General features: G+C 34.2%; 1 protein-coding gene across 2 annotated transcripts in view; it reads right to left on the bottom strand.

Annotated features, from left to right (window-relative positions):
• Positions 1 to 4,483: 4,483 nt before the first annotated feature.
• Positions 4,484 to 19,382, bottom strand: part of LOC136043184 (uncharacterized) — a 47,986-nt gene continuing 33,087 nt past the window's right edge. Inside the window, exons 3-4 of one of the 2 annotated variants that reach the window (XM_065728120.1) lie at positions 14,000 to 15,144; positions 4,484 to 6,439 (exon numbers count right to left, since the gene is read on the bottom strand). In XM_065728120.1, coding sequence (XP_065584192.1) covers positions 4,864 to 6,439; positions 14,000 to 14,826 — 2,403 coding nt within the window. In that variant the 5' untranslated portion in view covers positions 14,827 to 15,144 and the 3' untranslated portion in view covers positions 4,484 to 4,863. The remainder of the gene's footprint in view (positions 6,440 to 13,999; positions 15,145 to 19,382) is intronic. The other variant, XR_010621570.1, reaches the window with a different exon arrangement.

Genomic DNA, 19,382 nt, shown 5'->3' with positions numbered 1-19,382 from the left:
TTGCACTTTGTCCTTTAGGGAGGATTCCAAATAGAGGTTGAGAGTAGGGGGGATGGAAATTTTGGGTGGGACCAGGTCGACCCTGGTTAGGTACCTGAAGCATTCAGCTGCAATCACAATTGTCTAAAGTGTAAGTATAGTAAAATAATCAAGGAAATACGAAGAATCACCAATACTCACGAGATAATTATAACTTGAAGCAGAAGATATTATATCCAACCGGTTAATTTTGAACTTTCCAATGCTTTGAAGATTTGAATTTCCAAACTATAAGCTCAATTCCGTTTTATATTTTTCAATATCATACGTTCGCCAGCGTACCATAGTATAAAGTTTCAAAACAATATTAAAATTGTGGAACAAACAGTGAGCCTTCCACTAACTCTATTTTGGGTAGATCATGGGAAAAGAAAGATTTTCGGGGAGTTTTCTGGGATTCGGGGAACGACATTTTTTTTCGGGGATTTTTCCCAATTTTTGGGGAAATCCCCGAAAATTCGGGGACAATGGAAGCACTGCTACTCCCTGAGGGAGGAATGATGTTTATGACTGAAGTAGAGAGTATAGACGGATGAGAGTTCTGCGCGGAAACTCTTTTTTAGGCGTAGCTTAGGTTGCGGCCTGGGGACAAATAATAACGCACAATATAAGGGACAATTTTGGCAATAATATACTGTCATCTTTTGCTTTTTCGTTTAAAAAATACTGCATTTTGTTTCATTTTGCATGCAATTCAATTGCTTTTCTCTTTAGAATTTTTTCCTAAAACTAATTAAAATTAAACTTATTCCTACAAAAAAAAATAATCCTGAAATATATTCCCTTTCACCCAACTTCAACTGCTATTTGGGCTTCTGCCCTCCCCCCCCCCCCCTTGGAAAGTTTTTTACCGGTGCCCTTATTGAGATTAGTGCGTTAATTAGACTGATTTACAAGAGCTGCAGATTCCAAATGTGTATTTTTGCTTTGCCAGAGATAGTAGAAAGATTTACTGAAGATTTCTTAAATCCTGCCAAAAAATTGACTCGATTAATACTTGGTTTTCAAAATTTGTCTATTTTATACTTTTTTTCCAAAAAGAAAAAAAAACACACCCAGAAAAAGATGCGATCTTGATAAATTCTGTCTCATAAAATCCTACAGGCGATACAAATTTAAAAAGGGGGTCTCAAGGTCCAGTCAACAAAATTTCAGATTATTTTTAAGGATTTTAACATACGAAAGCTAAATTTTTTTTTTTACCCAGGGCCTATGTCCAGCAGCTTAGAGAGGACGGAAATTTCACAAGTCTTAAAATGCATTATAAAATGCGAAAGGTTAGAGAAATTTAGAACGGAGTTAATAGACATAATTTAATATTCTTCTACGGAAGGATCATGACATACCAATAGGCCTACTTATCTGTGTTCTTTTTTCCAGGAGTTATTTCGAGGGGTTTGAGACGAATGGGATTTTGGCAAATTTTGTATCATAAAATTCAACGGGTTAAAAAAGTTTGAAACGGGGTTCAATCAACGAAACTCCATATTTTTTCTTATGGAGGGATCGTAACATATGAACACATAAGTTGTTTTTTTCCGGGGTTTAGAAAGGAGGGGATTTTGACAAATTTTGTGTCATAAGATTCCACGGGTTAAAAAAATTTGAAATGGGGTTCAATCAACAAAACTCAATATTTTTTTTTATGGAGGAATCATCATGTATGAACCCATAATTGGTTTTTCTACACGGTTTAAAAAGGATGGGGTTTTGACTAATTTTGTGTCATAAAATTCAACGGGTTAAAGAAACTTGAAAGGGGGTCTATCAACAAAATAGCATATTATTCTATGGAAGGGTTATCACATATGAGTTGTTTTTTTCCATAAATTGTTTTTTTTTCAGGGATTACCGTATCGTATCAGCAATCGTAGAATATCGTAAGATGAAGTGCTTGACCAAGAATGTGAAGTATTAGTGCCATTTGTAAGTACGATCGTTAAATTTACCTGTAAAGGCCACTCTACTGTGCCACTTTACGACTTGTAAGTAAGGAGCGACTCGGCTAAATAGTAACCGAAATTAAAAAAAAAAGAATTTTAATATCAATAGATATATCAGAAAAATCAGCTTAATATGCTGATTCCAAATATAAATAATAATTTCTGTTCGTTTTAAGTTTTAATGTTGCTTCTTACTTTCAGTGGAAAAAAATTGTTGTTTTATTTAATTTATACATGATCTAAATTATAAAGTTGATCTGGTTCAGCCGTTTGGCGAGAAGGAAAACTCGCTTACGAGGTTTATACAACAGCACCCTGAGAAAATTTTCAATTATAAGAAAGGTTAAAAAGAAAGGTTGACAAATTTCAGATGGAAATTATCGACAGGGTGCTTCCAAGAACTAAAAAGAAATTCCAGACCGCGAAAAGTATACACCTTTAAATTCTACAAAATAATTGAGGAACATTTAGAGGGGGAAATAGAGGCTCGTATGGAAGCCCTCAATAAAGCTTGTGAAGCACGTCAGGGAATGTCAATAAGTAAAATTTTACCACGAATAGCTTACAGACCTTTGGACGGTTATAAAAATTTGTCTAAGAATCGACTGCGAAAAATAATGATAGTAATCTGTTAAAATATGATTTTTTGGAGCCGTTTTCTAAAATTTGGCATAATAGAGATGAGAAAGTTGCACATAAAACGACTTCCTGGGCCATGACCCAAAAATAATAAAAAAAATTTATGCATTCCCAGATTCGTATAAAATATGCGGTAAATTAAGTTGACAGTTGATAGAAATGGCTATCAATACTTGTAGCGATCAAACCAAAGTACGGATTAATTTAATAAAAAAAAAAAAAAATTGACAATCCAGATACAGTCAAGGCTAGACTCAGTGCTATAATGGAAAGGAGCACCCGTGCCCTTTAGCGTAGGTTAGAATAGAGATTGCATAAGAGGAAAACGATAAAAGTAGGCTTAGTACCTACTCTTGCAGTAAATGTTCTTATAGGAGGAGAATCGGAGGAAATTAGAAATCCCCTATCGTCAAAAGCGATTTTTATTACGGTGGGAGATGCAGAAGTGGCTAGGCCACATAATACTGAAAATGAGACGTGCGAAATTGATTTTTCGGATAAAGTGTTAGAAAACAGATGACTTCAGAACGCATATGCCGAACACAAGACACTGACAAGTATATATAAAGGGGAAACACTCAATCTGCCAGAGAAAACTGAGAACAAATTATCTTGCGCGCATTCCTTTCTAAAGTTCGAGAAATTTTGATCCAACATGAAAAACCAAATGTGAGAAGTCAATTAGCATTTGATGACAATCTATTTGATATTCTGGAAAAAGAGAAGAAAACTATTAAAGAAAAAAATAGATACTAAGTGAAACTTCAATTTAAGAATTCAATCCTCATTCAGAGATGATATATTTACAATTGCGAGAAAAGTAAATTCAAAATAAAATCTAATTGTAATAGGATGATAAGGTCTATTAAATCACCAACTTTCTTGTCATCTTTGAAGAATTTGTTAGAACTGTATCTGTAACAAGGAAGCATGTACCTAACCTCTAAGACTCTTTCACGGGTCAAGACACAAAGAAAACTGGAATATGATTCTCATACCCTTCCGTTCTTTCTCGTTTTTGTTTTTCTATAGCATTGGTAATATTCCATTAACCAAGCTCTTACTTACTTTTTTGAAATAAGCTCAGAGAGGAAGACTTGTTTTGATTTTCTCCATGTCTTCAAATAAACCCAAATACAATACTGGAGAACTAAATGAAAAAGGATTAGAAATTCCCCACAGCAGAAATCCAAGCAATAGTAGTTGATCCTATATCACAAGATCATAAAAGTATATATATATATATATATATATATATATATATATATATATATATATATATAATATATATATATATATATATATATATATATATATATATATATATATATATATATATATATATATATATATATATATATATATATATATATATATATATATATATATATATATATATATATATATATATATATATATATATATATATATATATATATATATATATATATATATATATATATATATATATATATGTGTGTGTGTGGGCAATTATTTTAATTTTGGTTTGTTTTAAGTTTTATTGTTGAATTGTAATTTCTGGTACTTTTTGAGTTTAAATTATAGTAGGATTTTAATTCTGCTGGCCTTAAGTTTGATATGGCTCTTTAAATATCTTTGGAAAACTTCTTTTTCGGGAAGTTTTTTTTTTATTTACCGTCAAACTCCATCACATGACACTATAGTTAGTTATCCATAGAATCTATGCGTAAACAGTGTAACATTAGGACCATGTGTTAACAAGTAAACAACAATGATTATGTAGCCCCCAAAGCCAAGGCAAACGTACTGTTAGAATTTCATCCCTAAGCCACTTAGTTAATAAGGCAAAATACTTTGACTAAACATATATTTACACAATATATTATGCAATAATTTATTAAATTAACAATCATATAACAATCGGCTCTACTCCTTGTAATGGCCTAATTGCTAACAATTAAAAACAAATCAAAAAGTTGTCGATGAATGCACATGCTAAATTTGACATTGTGATTTTTTAAGCAATTTTTACTTTTTGTTTCCGCATAACACAAGATAATAATTTATGTGATGTACTATTGTTTTCGATTTGTCACATTATAGAGTTCCAAATAGTACTGCCAAAGCTTATTCTTAACTTACCGTTCATTATGAAGAGACATATAAAATCTTTTAATACTGGTAAATAAAGTAGCACCCAAAAGTCCAGCAGAAATTACTGCCTTTTTTTCTTCTCTCTCTTCATTCCCTTCAGATTAATCTAGAACATGATGAAAGCATGAAACCAAGGCATGATGACTTCTAACGAACCAGACAAAACTTGATTAAAATATCTTAGAGGATCTAAGACATCTTTGCTAAGACCATTAACACTCTCAGGTAATTCAATAGGCTGTAACAATCCAAGGCGATACAAGGGACTAGGTGATTTCATGTCAGCACACTTCACAATTAGGTCTGTAAAATATAGATCCAAATCACTCCTGAGAAATTTGACAGTCTCTTTTAAACCAAAATATGAAAGTAGATTTCTACCAAATAGATGATATTTACCTGAACAATCTTCGTTGAACATTGAACCGACCGAGGAATCCATGGACTTCGAGGAATCCATTCTATGGATTATATCCACTTTAATGGATCTGGACCATAACGAAAAGCTTGAGTTATGTCTTGTCTGTCGTTTACGTGTTGAAGGGCGATTCTGAGCAATGATGGGCATAATAGGGAAAAATAATGTTTCTATAATAAAAATCAGAGTCTCAACTAAAAATGAAAAAGGATGACCATACACTTTTTCAAATTTGGTGTTTTTTTCCAATGCGTGGGTCATTTCGAAAACAGTTTTCGTTTCTAATTGCCCCTTCCAGTCTTTCAAATATTGTTTAATTTTATCATTACTTAGCTCAATTTTTACTTGTTTGTTCAATTTACCGCAGTTAACAACAATCTTCTTATAATCGTCGAAATTATTAACGATTCCGTCCAAAAGCAATACTATTTGCCATACTATAACCATTTTTATGACTAAACTTTTGAAAAGAGATTTCGAGTCAAAATCGCAGTGAAGCTCTTTTAATAAACTGTTAAAAAATTGAAGTTTTATAATTTGTTGGTCTTGGAACTCTTGTTCTTTACTTTTCTTACCAGTTTTTTTAATAGTTTTTTTCTTGTGACTCTCAACTCTTAATAAATGGTACCTAAAATACAAGAAGTAAAAAGGAAATGTCCAATTTAGACAAGGACTGTTGTAAATTTCTACAGTGTTCAATCTTTCGATTTCTCTGAAGATTTTTTCTGGTTCATATTTTTTTTTGTAAGAGCTATCTGGACAAATTTCAGGTGAACTGGTTTTGAAATGGTTTGCTATTTCAGCAAGTAATATATTACTCTCTGTGTAGACAACGGTAACACTGGTGACCGCCCTACTTATTGCTTCCGTTAGGTCATCCATAAGATCAAGGTGTCTACGCTCTTGATCATCAAACAAACAATTTAGATTAAACACCAATCCATTGAATTCTGCAATAATCCTGGCAGAAATCGGGCAGAACGAGCCTCTCTCTTCATTCATCCTGTTACATAGGCTCCGTGTTTCTGAAATTATTTTGTCTCTGTCTGTAAATGAGAACGAATTATTAAGAACACATATGATAACGTGATTAAACTCAATTCCTCTTAGTGAAAATGTTTCACCAATATGTGTTTGTTCATGGGCAGTACTTATGAGATGTGCATCTTCAATTTCTAGATCTTCATCACCAATATGTACAATATTCATGAGATTTTCCAAGTTCTTTAAGAAATTTGGAGTTATACGATCGTCTTTTTTGGCACTAGAATAAAAAAAAAGGATGGTATAAATGATATAATTTTACGAAACCGGCATAATATACTCTTTTAACCTAAATATCTTTACTTTTCTAGGCACCTTAATCTGAAGCTATTCAAAATAATTTTCATTTATACGCTTTTCTTTAATATCAAACCCAAAATAAAGAAAAAAGCCAATATGTGTGCATGTTTATTAATTGACAACTTTTTGGGCCCTTAGCCCCGATTACCTAATAAATGTCCTATGTTTTTGTTTCTTTTGCTAAATCAAATTATTCCCACTCTTGGATTTTCTAGTTCGCCACTTTCTCGTTTCTTTTACTTTCCCATCTCCCTTTTAGCGTAATGGTTTTTCTCGCAGACAGACTAATTACCTTGGATAGTAGTTAAAATGATTCATCTCTGGTAAAAATGTATTTTTTGAACGGCCAGACTAGGGTAAGATTCGTTGGTGGTGGAATGGGAGAACTAAATTTTTCATTGGAGATGATGCATAGCTTTAAGTTGCACCCTGTGGGGACTGGGATTGGCTGATCCCCGTGAGTTGTACCTTCGATGGTTTTACTTTTGTCTCGGTAACAAGAGATATTTTTCAGTCTTTTTGTGAAACTTGTTTTGAAAAGAAGTAAGCTATTTTTTTTAGTTTTAACTTAGCCCAGAGTTGAGATAGTTTTGTGCTTTGTGCTCTGGATTGCACCATCAACTTCATCTAAAAAAAAGGTAACTACTTAAGATTTAAGTTTTCCGTCACTTCCCGTTTCTTATACTAGTCCCCTTATTCAAAGCACCACCCCAGTTATCATATCATAGCTACCTACTGAACTTGACGATTTTTTGGAACAGACTCACGATATTTACAAAATTTGGGTCATGAAGCTACTCAGAGTATAAAGCCCTCTGGTTATAGGTTATTAGCTCGGATTAATCAATCCACAACAAAGAATTCAAGTGATACGGTTCCAGCCGTGTAGCTGTGACATCAGCATTTTTAGGGGGGTCGCCGCTAATTATGATGTGGTGATCCTTAAAGAGTGTGAAGATCTTATCGAAGCTGAACATTTGGGAAAATCTCTGGTGGTGAAAATTGCCTTTTCTGATGCTGTAGCCCTGAGCAGAAGCCTTTAACTTAATATCAAGGTGGGTTATGAATTCTTCTGGGTCCCTGAATTCCTGCACCTGCCTCGTTGCTGCCATAATGTCAATCTCCTAACTACACGAAAGTCAAGCGTCGTAAGCCAATAAAATCCAGCCGCTGTGACGGCACTTATGCATCATCCTGAGATTCTCCCTGTGATGTTGATCCAAAATGTTCTAATTGCTAAGGTAGTCACATACCGTATGGCCTAAAATGTTGTGTTCTCTGTGACATCCTGAGTAATATTATAATTCGGAAATGACTGTTGAATTGTCCATATCAATTTGATCGTTTAATATCACTGCAACCAAAGATGAAGAGGCTCAATATACCAAAAGATAAATTATTATAACATTTTGTTCCTGCAAGAACATTTACTTCCTGCCATCTCCATTAAATTTCTACAAAGAAGCAGCCAGCATATTGTCTTTACTATTAATGCATGCAAAACAAAAGGCCATCCCTCCGTGGGACTGGTATGTGCTACCAAACAATTAGCTACATCTTTATCACCTGTCTTATTTTATTTCTCTGATAATATTATTGCATTACGACTTGGTCACATTGTATTTATATATGTATTTCTTCCCTGTGATCAGAAACGTCTAGCTTCAATTGCTAAGCTTTCTAATGCCTGCTCATCCCTCAAAACTCTGTCATGCAATGCTGAAAAGCACGGGTATCGGTGGCTAGTGATAGGTGACTTAAATTGTTAGTTTCATAAACCCTCTACTTGTACCAATTTAGTTTTAGAGTCGTTGGCAATTGCTTACCGCGCAGCACTTAAACCTCTGATTACAGTTATATTCGTAATAGGGGTGCTGTGACTATTATTGACCATTGTATTTGCTCTGCCGATGTTCCTTGCTCTGTTGTTTATGTTGATGAAGACGAAAATAATTTTGACCAGCTTCCCCTCTCTTACTCTGACATTAACCGCCGGTCCATCTTATGATCTTGGTGTTGTTACTAAAAAAAAGTTTTGTATGAAACAAAAGTGGAACAAGGCCAATTGGCTTTAATATACTTTTACCCTAATAGCTCTGTTGTTTTGTGTAATGATCTCTTTAATCTACTGTGCTTGGTCGTTGTTTCGCTACAAGCAAGAGTGCAACAGATTGCTTAGTACATTTGCTTAGTTGAGTGAATGAAACAAGCTGAGAATATGGCTGTCTCCCTTGTCCGGGTTAAGCCTTGTTCGTGTTAAACTTAAAGCTCAAAACCTGATTTGGAAAGAAGACCTTGGTCTTAAGGCCATAAAATCGCTCTAATCTCTGACTTCACATTTGTATCACATAGGGCGGCCCTTGCGAGGCTAAGTGTTAGACACAAAAGGTAAGAAAAATGCGGAGTTCCCTATAAGTGCAGTAAAATGGAAGGAAGTCATTTTTGCGTCTAGATATGTGTCATTAGGAACCACTGATGTTATCCCAAATTCGTCTTAGCCTAGGTATTGTAAAAAAAAATTGTAGTAAAACTGAGTAAAGTTTTCATTATAATTTTAGTTACTTAGTTTCAACACTGCTAAGTTTTGCAGCGCCATGCTATTCCTGTATAGTTATTTGTATACTTAAACTTTAGTTTAATCGACCGATTTTGGTGGGATTTGTGCACACCATTTACGTTGTGACTGTTCAGCACTGTTCATTCAGCTCCAGTTACTTTTTCAGTTCTGCATGTGTTTGTCAATCGTGCCTGATTTCTTTTTTTGCAGGACGGTAACTTCTACTCTTAAACGTGGGAAAGACTCTTTTGATTGCAGTTTATCTAGGCCTATCAATGTTGCATGCAATATTATTAAGAACATGTTCGGCTGTTATATACTATTGAACAAACTCAGAAAGACTTAAACCAATTTGGGTTTCTGCCTCGTATTGGGTGCCATCATGTACCTAAGGTTTTTGTTTCAATTCTTTTTAATTCCCAGTCTAAGATTTATGAATTACATATTTGCGCCTCGGATTTGCCTAAAGCTCTCTACAGTAATGCAGTAGTGTGGCATTCTTTGTCAGACTTTGGATTGGAGCCTTCTACCATTCATGCACTTAACTTTTCGTATAGTATTTCTTCGTTTGACATCTGGTAGAGGGTTCTACGTTAATATACCAGTTCAATCCATAGTAGGACAGGCTGGATTGTCCTAATCTATTTATTGTTTGCATCAAAAATGTGTTATCAGGAATCAGGCCTTCGTATTTTTGTACATTATTCGAAGTTTCTTATATTGTGTACGCTGACAGTCTGCAAGTTTTAAGCTGAACTAAGTCTATTTTAGGATTATTTGTGCAATGTATTTTTATGATGTTCCGGAAAACTGGTCTTGCTTTGAGTGTTAATAAATACAAATATTTATTTTTTTTTCCAAGTCATCAGCTCACAATTTGCTCTATGGTTCCTCAATAATTCATAATGTTTCGAGTTTACTGTGGCTTGGAATTAGTATATTTGTTCTACACTCCCTTTTTTGTGACTCCAGGCTCTGAGAGATGATAAAGAAAAGTTGAAGATTGGATATACGAAAATTGTACTTAACCGTGAAAAAATCAAAACGCCAAGTTTTGCTAAAATGTTTTCCATTTGCTGTGACTATTCTGTCTTATTTTTAAGTGGTTTGTTTTCATTAACGAGTAAGAAAGTTTTGTGCCAAATCCATATTGCTTATTTTAGATATAATTTTTGCTGTACTTTCCCACTTCATATCGTAATACACATATAATTGGGAAGAATGGTGCTACCGATATTGGTCAATTGTTTGAGTTACTTTGTGATAATTTAACAAGGCATGCCTTTGTGTCCCTGTGCCCTAACCACAATATTATATATGTGTGTTTTTGTCTTCTATTAATATTTACGTTGTCTATGTCTCTCTTAATTTGCTTTTGCTGTCTTTCTAGTGTATTTTACTCTGGTCGTTTTGTTTAAAAGTGGATTATAGATAAATTATTATTAGCATAAAAAGGATTTATCCACAAACATCAAAGATGTCGATGAACCTCTGCTCATCGGTATTAAATTTGGAGATAAGAATTCAATTGATGGCAATGTCTACTGATATCCTATTGGCTCTATTCGTCTGTTTATACACACCTTTAATGATCTACAGGATACAATCAGTAAGAAGTTGAGTGAGTTAATTATTGTTAGAGATTTTGACATACATTTGATGGATACGAAGTCTTCTGTATCTTCATGTATCTTTAGATTTTCTCTCGTCTATGATTGCCGCAGGTACTTCATCTTTTATATGTATCCCATCTTACATCGAAGAAAGAACAGCGTCCTTGATTGACAATACCTTCTGTACGCCTACTTTGATCCAAAATTATGTGTTTTTAAGTGGCGCTTCTCATCATATCTCGGTTCATTTTTGCTACCGCTACTATTTATGACATAAGAAAAAATATTATTTTGAAATACTGGGGGAAAGTTTGTAAGGTTAGGTGAAAATCTATAGGCTTTTTCGAGTTAGATACAGAGATAAATTGTCAAGTTTTGTGAAATATCCATTATCTCAATGACTAATTTCTAAATTGTAAATTTGGTGTATTTTGGATTTTGGTGTACCGTTCCTATCATAGATCCGAAAGTCTGTGTTCTAAGTTAGCTGGTTATAAGGGACCGATTAAGATTGATTGAGTCAGTTCTGATTTTGCCCTCGTCGTATGTGCATTTATTGATCCAACTATATTATACGTATAAATAAATATTTTATTCTCTATACATAAGCTTTATGAAAGTTAGAAACGCTATGCATCCTCCTGCGGTCAAAACCCTTATTGTTGGCCAATGCTCCCATAGGACTCCCAATAAGAGAGTCAAACCTTACAATAATATTATAATATTGATAATTTTGATAATACGATATCTAATATTGATATTTTAATTTGATAAGAAACCAATAGTAAGATCTGATTTTAATCCTCTCGTAGGGTGTCACTTTCTATGGAATACCCTTCCTAATTCGGCTCAAGAATGCCACTCATTGGGTACCATCAAAAGACTTATAAGAAAAAATTTGGTTTCAATGTTATTTATTATCATTATTGTCTTCTTTTTTGCATTTTTCCCTTTTTGCATAGCAGTGATGAATTTGTTTAACTTTTGCCATGTATTGATTTATTGCTTAGTTTTCTTCTCTTTTAAAGGCTTAGAAGCCTTTGGAGAATTATCACAAGATGTACACTAATTAATTGTGACTAACTAATTAGTTATCCTTCTTGTGGTATATGATGAAGCATAAAAGCAATATAAAAAAGAATAAAGCTCAAATCGTACCTGTCCTCAGTATTGCGATGTTGAGATTTTGATATGTACCAAAATAAACTCTAAAAATGTAGTCTCCGGGATAAAAATGTGCTAGACACCAAAAATTTTAGAGCGGTTCACACTTCACGCAACACTAACAGATCCCTTCGAACTATACTTCTTAGTGGGGCCGAATGTGGTCCATCAGTCCTACTGCAGTTTCAAAAGTGGAACACTTGAGTCTCACCGTTCTAGACCTCAAGCCTTGAGGTCTCAAAATATAATTCACGCAAAAGAAGTAATTGAATTTGCAAAGAAAATAAGAAACGTATCACGTTTCCATTTTCATTTTCCATTTTTCGCAACACATCACAGTTTCCATTTTCATGGTAGCTAAATTATGTGAAAATGTGAATATTTAGCAAAAACTCCTATAAAACTTTTATTGAACTGTTTAAGATTGCATATCTGTAGTTGCACTTGTGCAACCTTACAAATGAACTATTTCTGACCTGAACAAAAGCGACATATGACTGATTAATAACCAATCTCAAGTACACTTCAACAGATTTACCTTAGTGAAGGAACTAAAATAGCCTCAGTTTTGAGTGTTAAATTTGATGCCACCATTCTGAAATAAAACTTTGAAAAGGATTGTTTGCACAAAACCCACTAATACCATTCAGATCACAGAAAAATTGGGAAGTCACAAGGCATCAGTATTTCTACAACATAGTACGGTGAGAATTTTAATCCCAGCCATCGAGAATAATTGCTGACTTTTGGAACAAATTCACCCAATTTGGAAAACCTCTACTGAATTTGCGATTTTACGAAAAAGTTGTAAAGATATACAATTCAGTAGTAAGATGACACCGGGTACAATTGTCGCATCTACTGCTGCTAAACGAGCCAGCTTAACCTAAGTTAACAGGACAGAAAAGCTATCTTTGGGGAATTTTGCCGTGGTTAATGATTGTGAACGGTTAGCTTAGGTTAAACTGAAAATCAGCTGTTTGACAAGTTCATGTGTTTTTTTTTTTTACTGTTAGAAAACTCTGTTGTTAGGGCTCGTGTGTTTTCGACATCCATTTACATGTTTTCCACTCAATAAAAATATACTGGCGTGTGTAAATTCTGTTCGTATATTTCTGACATTTTGAAAAATACCTTCGAGTATAATCACATATTTCTTACTTTTGGAAAATTTATATAAATTTACTCAAGATCGCTGACCAATAATCTATATATTTATCGGACCTATAGAGGTATGAGGTGACAGATGTTCCCAACAGGTGATCATGGGGGATGACATTGTCCTATGGACTCCCCGTAATCCAGAATAAAGACTTGGTAAGCTTGTAGCTGTATTAATTTTGAATGACTACTAAGTCGATGAATAGTACACCATTTTTGTTGGCACTCAGACAAATAAAGGCACGATGCTACCGTAGGAAACAATAATACCAAAGTGGAACAGATGACAGCCTTAGAGGGACTCTAGTGTTTTTTCTTTAATTTTGACTCTACTGTCCAGTCATTATTACCTGTGCTTTTTTTCCTTCATAGCAATGTCTTTTCACTTAAGTTTGAATTTCTATGTTCATCTTGAAATTTCCATTTGGGAAGTTATCAATGTTTTTTATTTCTTATTATTAACTAGTTTTCTAAAACAATATTTAAGCTCATGAAAAACAAAAATAGACATGTGTGAAATCCTTTGGTCTTTTTTTAGCAACCATGCCCAGCTCGGAATATTAAAATTGTAATATTATTTAGGTAAGCTTTTTCCAATATGATTACTTCGTAATCATAAATTACTTCGTATATGAAAGAGGCTGTTCCCTGCTTAATGCCCCGCTCTTTACGGTAAATATTTTTACTGTTTTCAAAAGGAGAGTTGTGACAATGAGTCCAACTTTAACGTAAAGAGCGAGGCGTTGATGAGGGAACAGTCCCTTTCATATACAAAGTAATTTCCTGTCGTTTTAAGTGTAAGTGTTGCCCTTACTTTCAGTTAAAAAACCTTTTTTTTATATTTATTTAATAAGAGTCAAGACTGGAGACCCTCACAGCAAATTAAAGATTTTACCAAAATGGTTTCTATGGGCACACAATTTTCTTCTGGGTAGAATATAAAGCCTAAAAGCCTTACATAATAGATTAAAGAACGCTTGCATACCATTCCATTACACCTTTAAACATCTCCATCCGATAATTTGCTTCATTCTTCCCCTTATCAGTTCTGATTACGGCAATTTCATTTCTTTCAGTTCCCTCTTTATCCAATTTATGAAGTAATTCCTGTACTTTTGCTTTCATTGTGCTGCAATCTTTTACGCAAATAAACTGAGGTTTTTCTCCAATAACTCGAGTTCCTGGTCTGAAATCTAGACTAGAAATTCTTTCTTGATACTTTGATGATGATGTATAAAGTTGATTTAAAATGGCGTGTATGCTTCCCGTATATCTCAGACTATCTGTAAGATGTACACAGCGCGAAGAATCGTATATTTCTTGTCCATTTACGCTTAAGCATGATAGAGGACAATAAACATTTTTTACAGGAGGCACGATGGAATATGAAGTAATCCAACAGAAATTTGACTGCTGAATTGCCTTAATTATTTCAATTAATCCATGTTGATTATCAGAGAGCACAATAAAAAAAAGCTCTGCATGATAAGAACGTACATCATCACAAAACACTTTAAATTTTGTCCCTAAAGCATATTTTTCAACATGAAACAACTCTTCCGAGTCAGAGGAGCAAATTGCCTGCACCATTGGTCTTTTCCCACCAATAAATCTTATTAGTTTTGAAAGAGTTAGCTCTTTGAAACGAATTTCTGGTTTATTATTTCCTATTTGAATTTCAATTTGTTTCTTGATGGTCTGCCAAAAAGTGTTTTGAATAAAACGTAATGTTTTCTCATTTCGATGGTACACTAAGATGACTTCTTTCATCTCTTTATTTTGTTTTTTGTGCTCTAAAAACACCCTGGCCATTTTCAGTATTAAACAATAAGTTTTTCCAGTCCCAGGTAGACCAATGATCTGTAAAAAAGATCACATTCTACAATCACTTTTTAAAGAGGGGTTAGAAATATTCCTGCTACATCTTTAATTGTTTCCTGGTTATTTGTCTTCTTCTTTTTGTTTTCTTCTCTTTTGTACTTTTTTGGACTCTTCGGTTTGTATTCTTCATCCAAGGCTTGTTTTATATTTTCTTTTGGGTTTAAAGTATCCCATTGTATCATTAAACCCTTCGTTCCATTGAAAGCATCCTTTGATATATTCAAAAAACTTAGATGGGAGCCGTAGAACCTGAAAAAGAGATAGTAAAAAAACACATGTGCATCATCGTAGTTCTTAACCCCTAGTCATGAGGTTCTCATGGGCATTTCCTTATTTCTAAACACTTATTTTACTAAAATTTCTACAAACGGAAGGAAGCACCAAATAGGCCACAGTGCATATTAAAGTAGGCTTATGGACGTAGTATTAATCACAGTAGACTCCAACGGTCGACCTGTCGAATCAACAGCCATTTAGTAGAAGGATTAAGCACATTCTTCCTTGTTATTAATGGAGAATAACAAGAACTTCCGATCTTTACGTTTGAAAGAGCAATCCCAGTGTGTGATACCCTCATAAATCCTACCCTGTATTTTTTAAGAGAATGGCAGGTATTTCGTGCTTATTTTATCTTGAATCAGACAAGAAATTCTTACATGTATGATTGTAAGGCCGACCTGGCTGATTACTCCTTAATGTTTCAAATTTTGATACCAACCCCCCATGTCTAAGCGGTAAGTTTTCCATGTTTAAATTCGTGGCATATACGTATATCCAATTGAAATTATTTGGGATACAAAGTAAGTATGTGGGCCAGGCTGCAACTCCCTCAACCCCTGAATCCTCATCTTCCCTTCCATATGTTTGAAGAAGGATTAAAATGTTCTACATGCTATGAAGTTCTAATTTCTCCTCAATTTGCCTCAAGTGGGCCCTTGCACCCTAAAAAATTTGGACGTTTTCTAAATATCTCGAAGGTGTTGCACTAAATCAAAACACATTATGTGTATGCTGGCTGTCAAAAAGAATAGTATGGGAGCTCTAGATCCCATGACAACGTCATTTGCATGTTCAACCTTCACTGGGTTAGAGGAATGACCACCCTTAATATGCATATTACAGGCAGTACACACTAAATATTCAATCTCACAAGAACCTCTTTTGCCTACATACATGGGTACCTTATAATCCTTAAACCCATAACAATTACATGATTATATTTTTTTATTTGAGTTGAACTAGACTGGTTTTATGACACGTGCTTGGGTAAAATAAACTGGACACCTTTTATAATACAAACTGACTTTTAAACATTCAAAAAGTGGCAAATCTGCTACCCTTTTTTTCTCATGACACGCGCTTGGGTAAAGTAATCCAGTGAGAATATGTTCCCTAATGAATGAATTGCTATGGCATATGTTAGAGGGAATTTTTGGTCATACATTGCCCACCTCCAAGGGGCCATCCATAACCCCTCCCCCAAATTTTTTCCCCTTTTTGACTTATAACTTCTTGGGACTTGGAATCTTTTGGGGGCTAAGGTTTTTTTTGGACCAATAATTTTTTGAACTTAGAAGTTATCGGGGGAATTAAATTTTTCGGGGGCTTACATTTTTTGGTACATGTCCTATAATGACATGTAATCTTTCATGAACGTGGTTATTTGGATTTTTTTATATGTCTCTCCCCGTGGTACTACCTAGTTTATTGTGTATTTTCAACCAGTACTTTTTTTTACATTGGAAGTTTAAACGCTTACATCCTAAATTGAAAAGCGAATATTAAATGTCTCAAAAAAGTGTGATTATATGATTAAGTTATTTTAGTACTAGTGGTAACACTATTGGAAATGTATGCGTGCGTATTCATGAAAGTTTGCGATTAGATTCCTTTGGACAGCCGAAAAAATCCATCATTACTGATGGTTGATATGCGAGAGTTGCGTGTCCAGAGGTGATAGCACCCAAAGAGAATACAAACATGAAACAAATAGTGGATAGCCAAGGTTAATTTCTTGTCTATGGTTCTGGTAACCCGTTACTTGTTGATAAATTCTATCACCACCGTTCTGGTATTATCATTCAAATGAAAACAAAGAGAAAAAGAAAGGCCTACTACTGCACCAATATCATAATGCATATCTTATAAATGTTCCAAAACTGCAAACTATGTAAAAATAATATGGTAATAAAAAGTAAAATCACAAGGAAAATAAAAAGATAATATGATAATAAGGTAGATAATATGACAACGGGGTACATAAATGAATTGATGAAAAACAAACCACCTGCAAACGGTACCTTTATCGTTGACATTTTAACAACATTTTCTGTCAAAGAACCTAATAATACCATTGATAAAATTGTTGTTACAATTGTAGCTGAAACCATATTAAAAACCGTATATAACCCCAAAATGGAATTAGTGCTATGTGAGGAGAAAACATAAGAAAGTAATTTATGGAATGGATTAAAAGCTTTTATTTTTCCATGATGATATTCTGCATGCTATTATTTCAATAAAAATATTTCATTCCATTATTTTGTTACGTTTCCGTTATTTTTAAGGTACACTATTATCTCCAACGTTTAGAATGTTTGTTCAAAAGCAGAAATGCAAGAAAAGGAATTTTTTTTTAGAAATAAGTACTACTAGCAGGCTCATAAGGGGCCTACTAGAGTCTGGGATTAGTGAACAGGGTATATATCAATGTGTGAGAGAGATGGCCTATATTCATTCCAAATCAAAAAAGACAGGCAAACAGTCTGTCTTAGTATTTTCGTTTGTCTGAATATGTGTGTCTGTCTGTGTTTTTGTCTGTCTTTCTCTCTCTGTACTATTTGTCTGAGTAGCTGTTTGCTTATCTCTCTCTCTCCACCTGTCTGTCTGAGCAGGTATTTGCTTGTCTCTGTGTTGATCTTTTTGCGCTTGTGTTTTTGACTCTGTTAGTTTTTATGTGTTTTGTCTCTCCCTCTATGTGCCTATGTGTCTGAGCAGGCGATAAATGCAAATGATGTTCTCATGGGATCCAGATCCCCTCTATTACTTAAAAAGCATTCTCAACAATATCTCAGAAAATTCTTGGAATAAAAAGGTTAAACTTTCAGGGTATGTTGATGGGGATGTTTAGATAAGCGAAAAAGCCATATGTGAATTTTACTACCACTGCTGATACTACTATAACTACTGCTACAACAACTACTGCTACTAATACTACTAATACTTTAATACTTGAACTATTACTACTACCTCTTCTGCTACTAAGGCTAGGGGTATTGAGATAAAACTTTCAGGAAGTGTTTAGGAAGACGTTGAACCAAAGCAAAGTGCGAATTATGTTTAAGGCAAGAGGGGCATTATGATCGGTCATTCATTGCCTTTGGTCAGAGCTTATGCACATCTGAGCCGGAGGTTAGTCACGAAGTGTTCATTGTTTGATTGTTTAGTTTAGTTTTTGTTGAGAATATGATCTGCAAATAAGTAAGCTTTTTCTACTTTTACTTTTGACTTCTTTCGATTAGTGTAGGTAAAGTCTAGAGAGCATGAGAGGGTAGAGTTTAGTATAGAAGAGAAGGTCCTATATTATGCAAGATATCTTTCCTGAAGGAACGTAAGATTTTCATAAGAAGAACTTTGGGCTTGAAACACGATAATTAGTGAGGGCTGAGCTTATAGAGCTCCTAGCCTCGTCACATCCGTGTTACTGTACACTATTACCGTTATTAGTGGCACTGATAGCGCTGTGTCACGTACACTGGTGACCCTGTGCCTTGTACAATGGCCGTAATAGATTAATGACACTGGTGCAAGCGGGTGTAAGAGTACTTACACGGGTACCAGCGTTGGTGCGAGAACTTGCACTAGTGGCAGTCGCACTAACGGAAGTATCGACATACTGATAGTTATTCGAACATGTGTTTACGATAATACGACTTAAACTAGCCTATAACAGCCAATGAAATTTACATGGAGAAACACGAAGTTGATTTACTTACTGCTGATTAAAAATTTTGACGAACTGATCTCTATATATCAGTCGTTTTTCAGTTGTTGAACAGTTAAGATCTATCTATTCTTTTAAAAAGGATTAATCTCAATGTGAAACCAGTAGTTGGTAAAGGACTTTTATTCTGATTTAATTAGACACTGAATTCTTTCAGTAGTTACGAAATAATGAGAACATTTTTACGTCTTATAAACTCTTTAAAAATATTCATTCAGTATGTGTAACCAAGTGGAATATCTGACGTCACTGAATAACTTGAATTGACTGAAGTCTTTGTCCGCTGCATAAATTGAACTTTCGGCATTATTAAAATAAGACAATTTTATATAAAAATCAAAGAGCGGTATGCCAGTCCGGCAATAATAAGGGTTATAGTGGCACAAAATTGTATCCCTATTGGCAATACCTGTGAAACATAGAGCTTCGAATTTGTTCATTTCATTCCAAGGAATGTTTACACAAGGCCAGAATTCAGGGGATA

The sequence above is a fragment of the Artemia franciscana genome, chromosome 2, assembly GCF_032884065.1.
Source record: "Artemia franciscana chromosome 2, ASM3288406v1, whole genome shotgun sequence".
Taxonomy (NCBI): Eukaryota; Metazoa; Arthropoda; class Branchiopoda; order Anostraca; family Artemiidae; genus Artemia; species Artemia franciscana.
The sequence above is the reverse complement of the archived record's forward strand: the minus strand, read 5'-3'. Positions and strand labels throughout refer to the sequence as shown.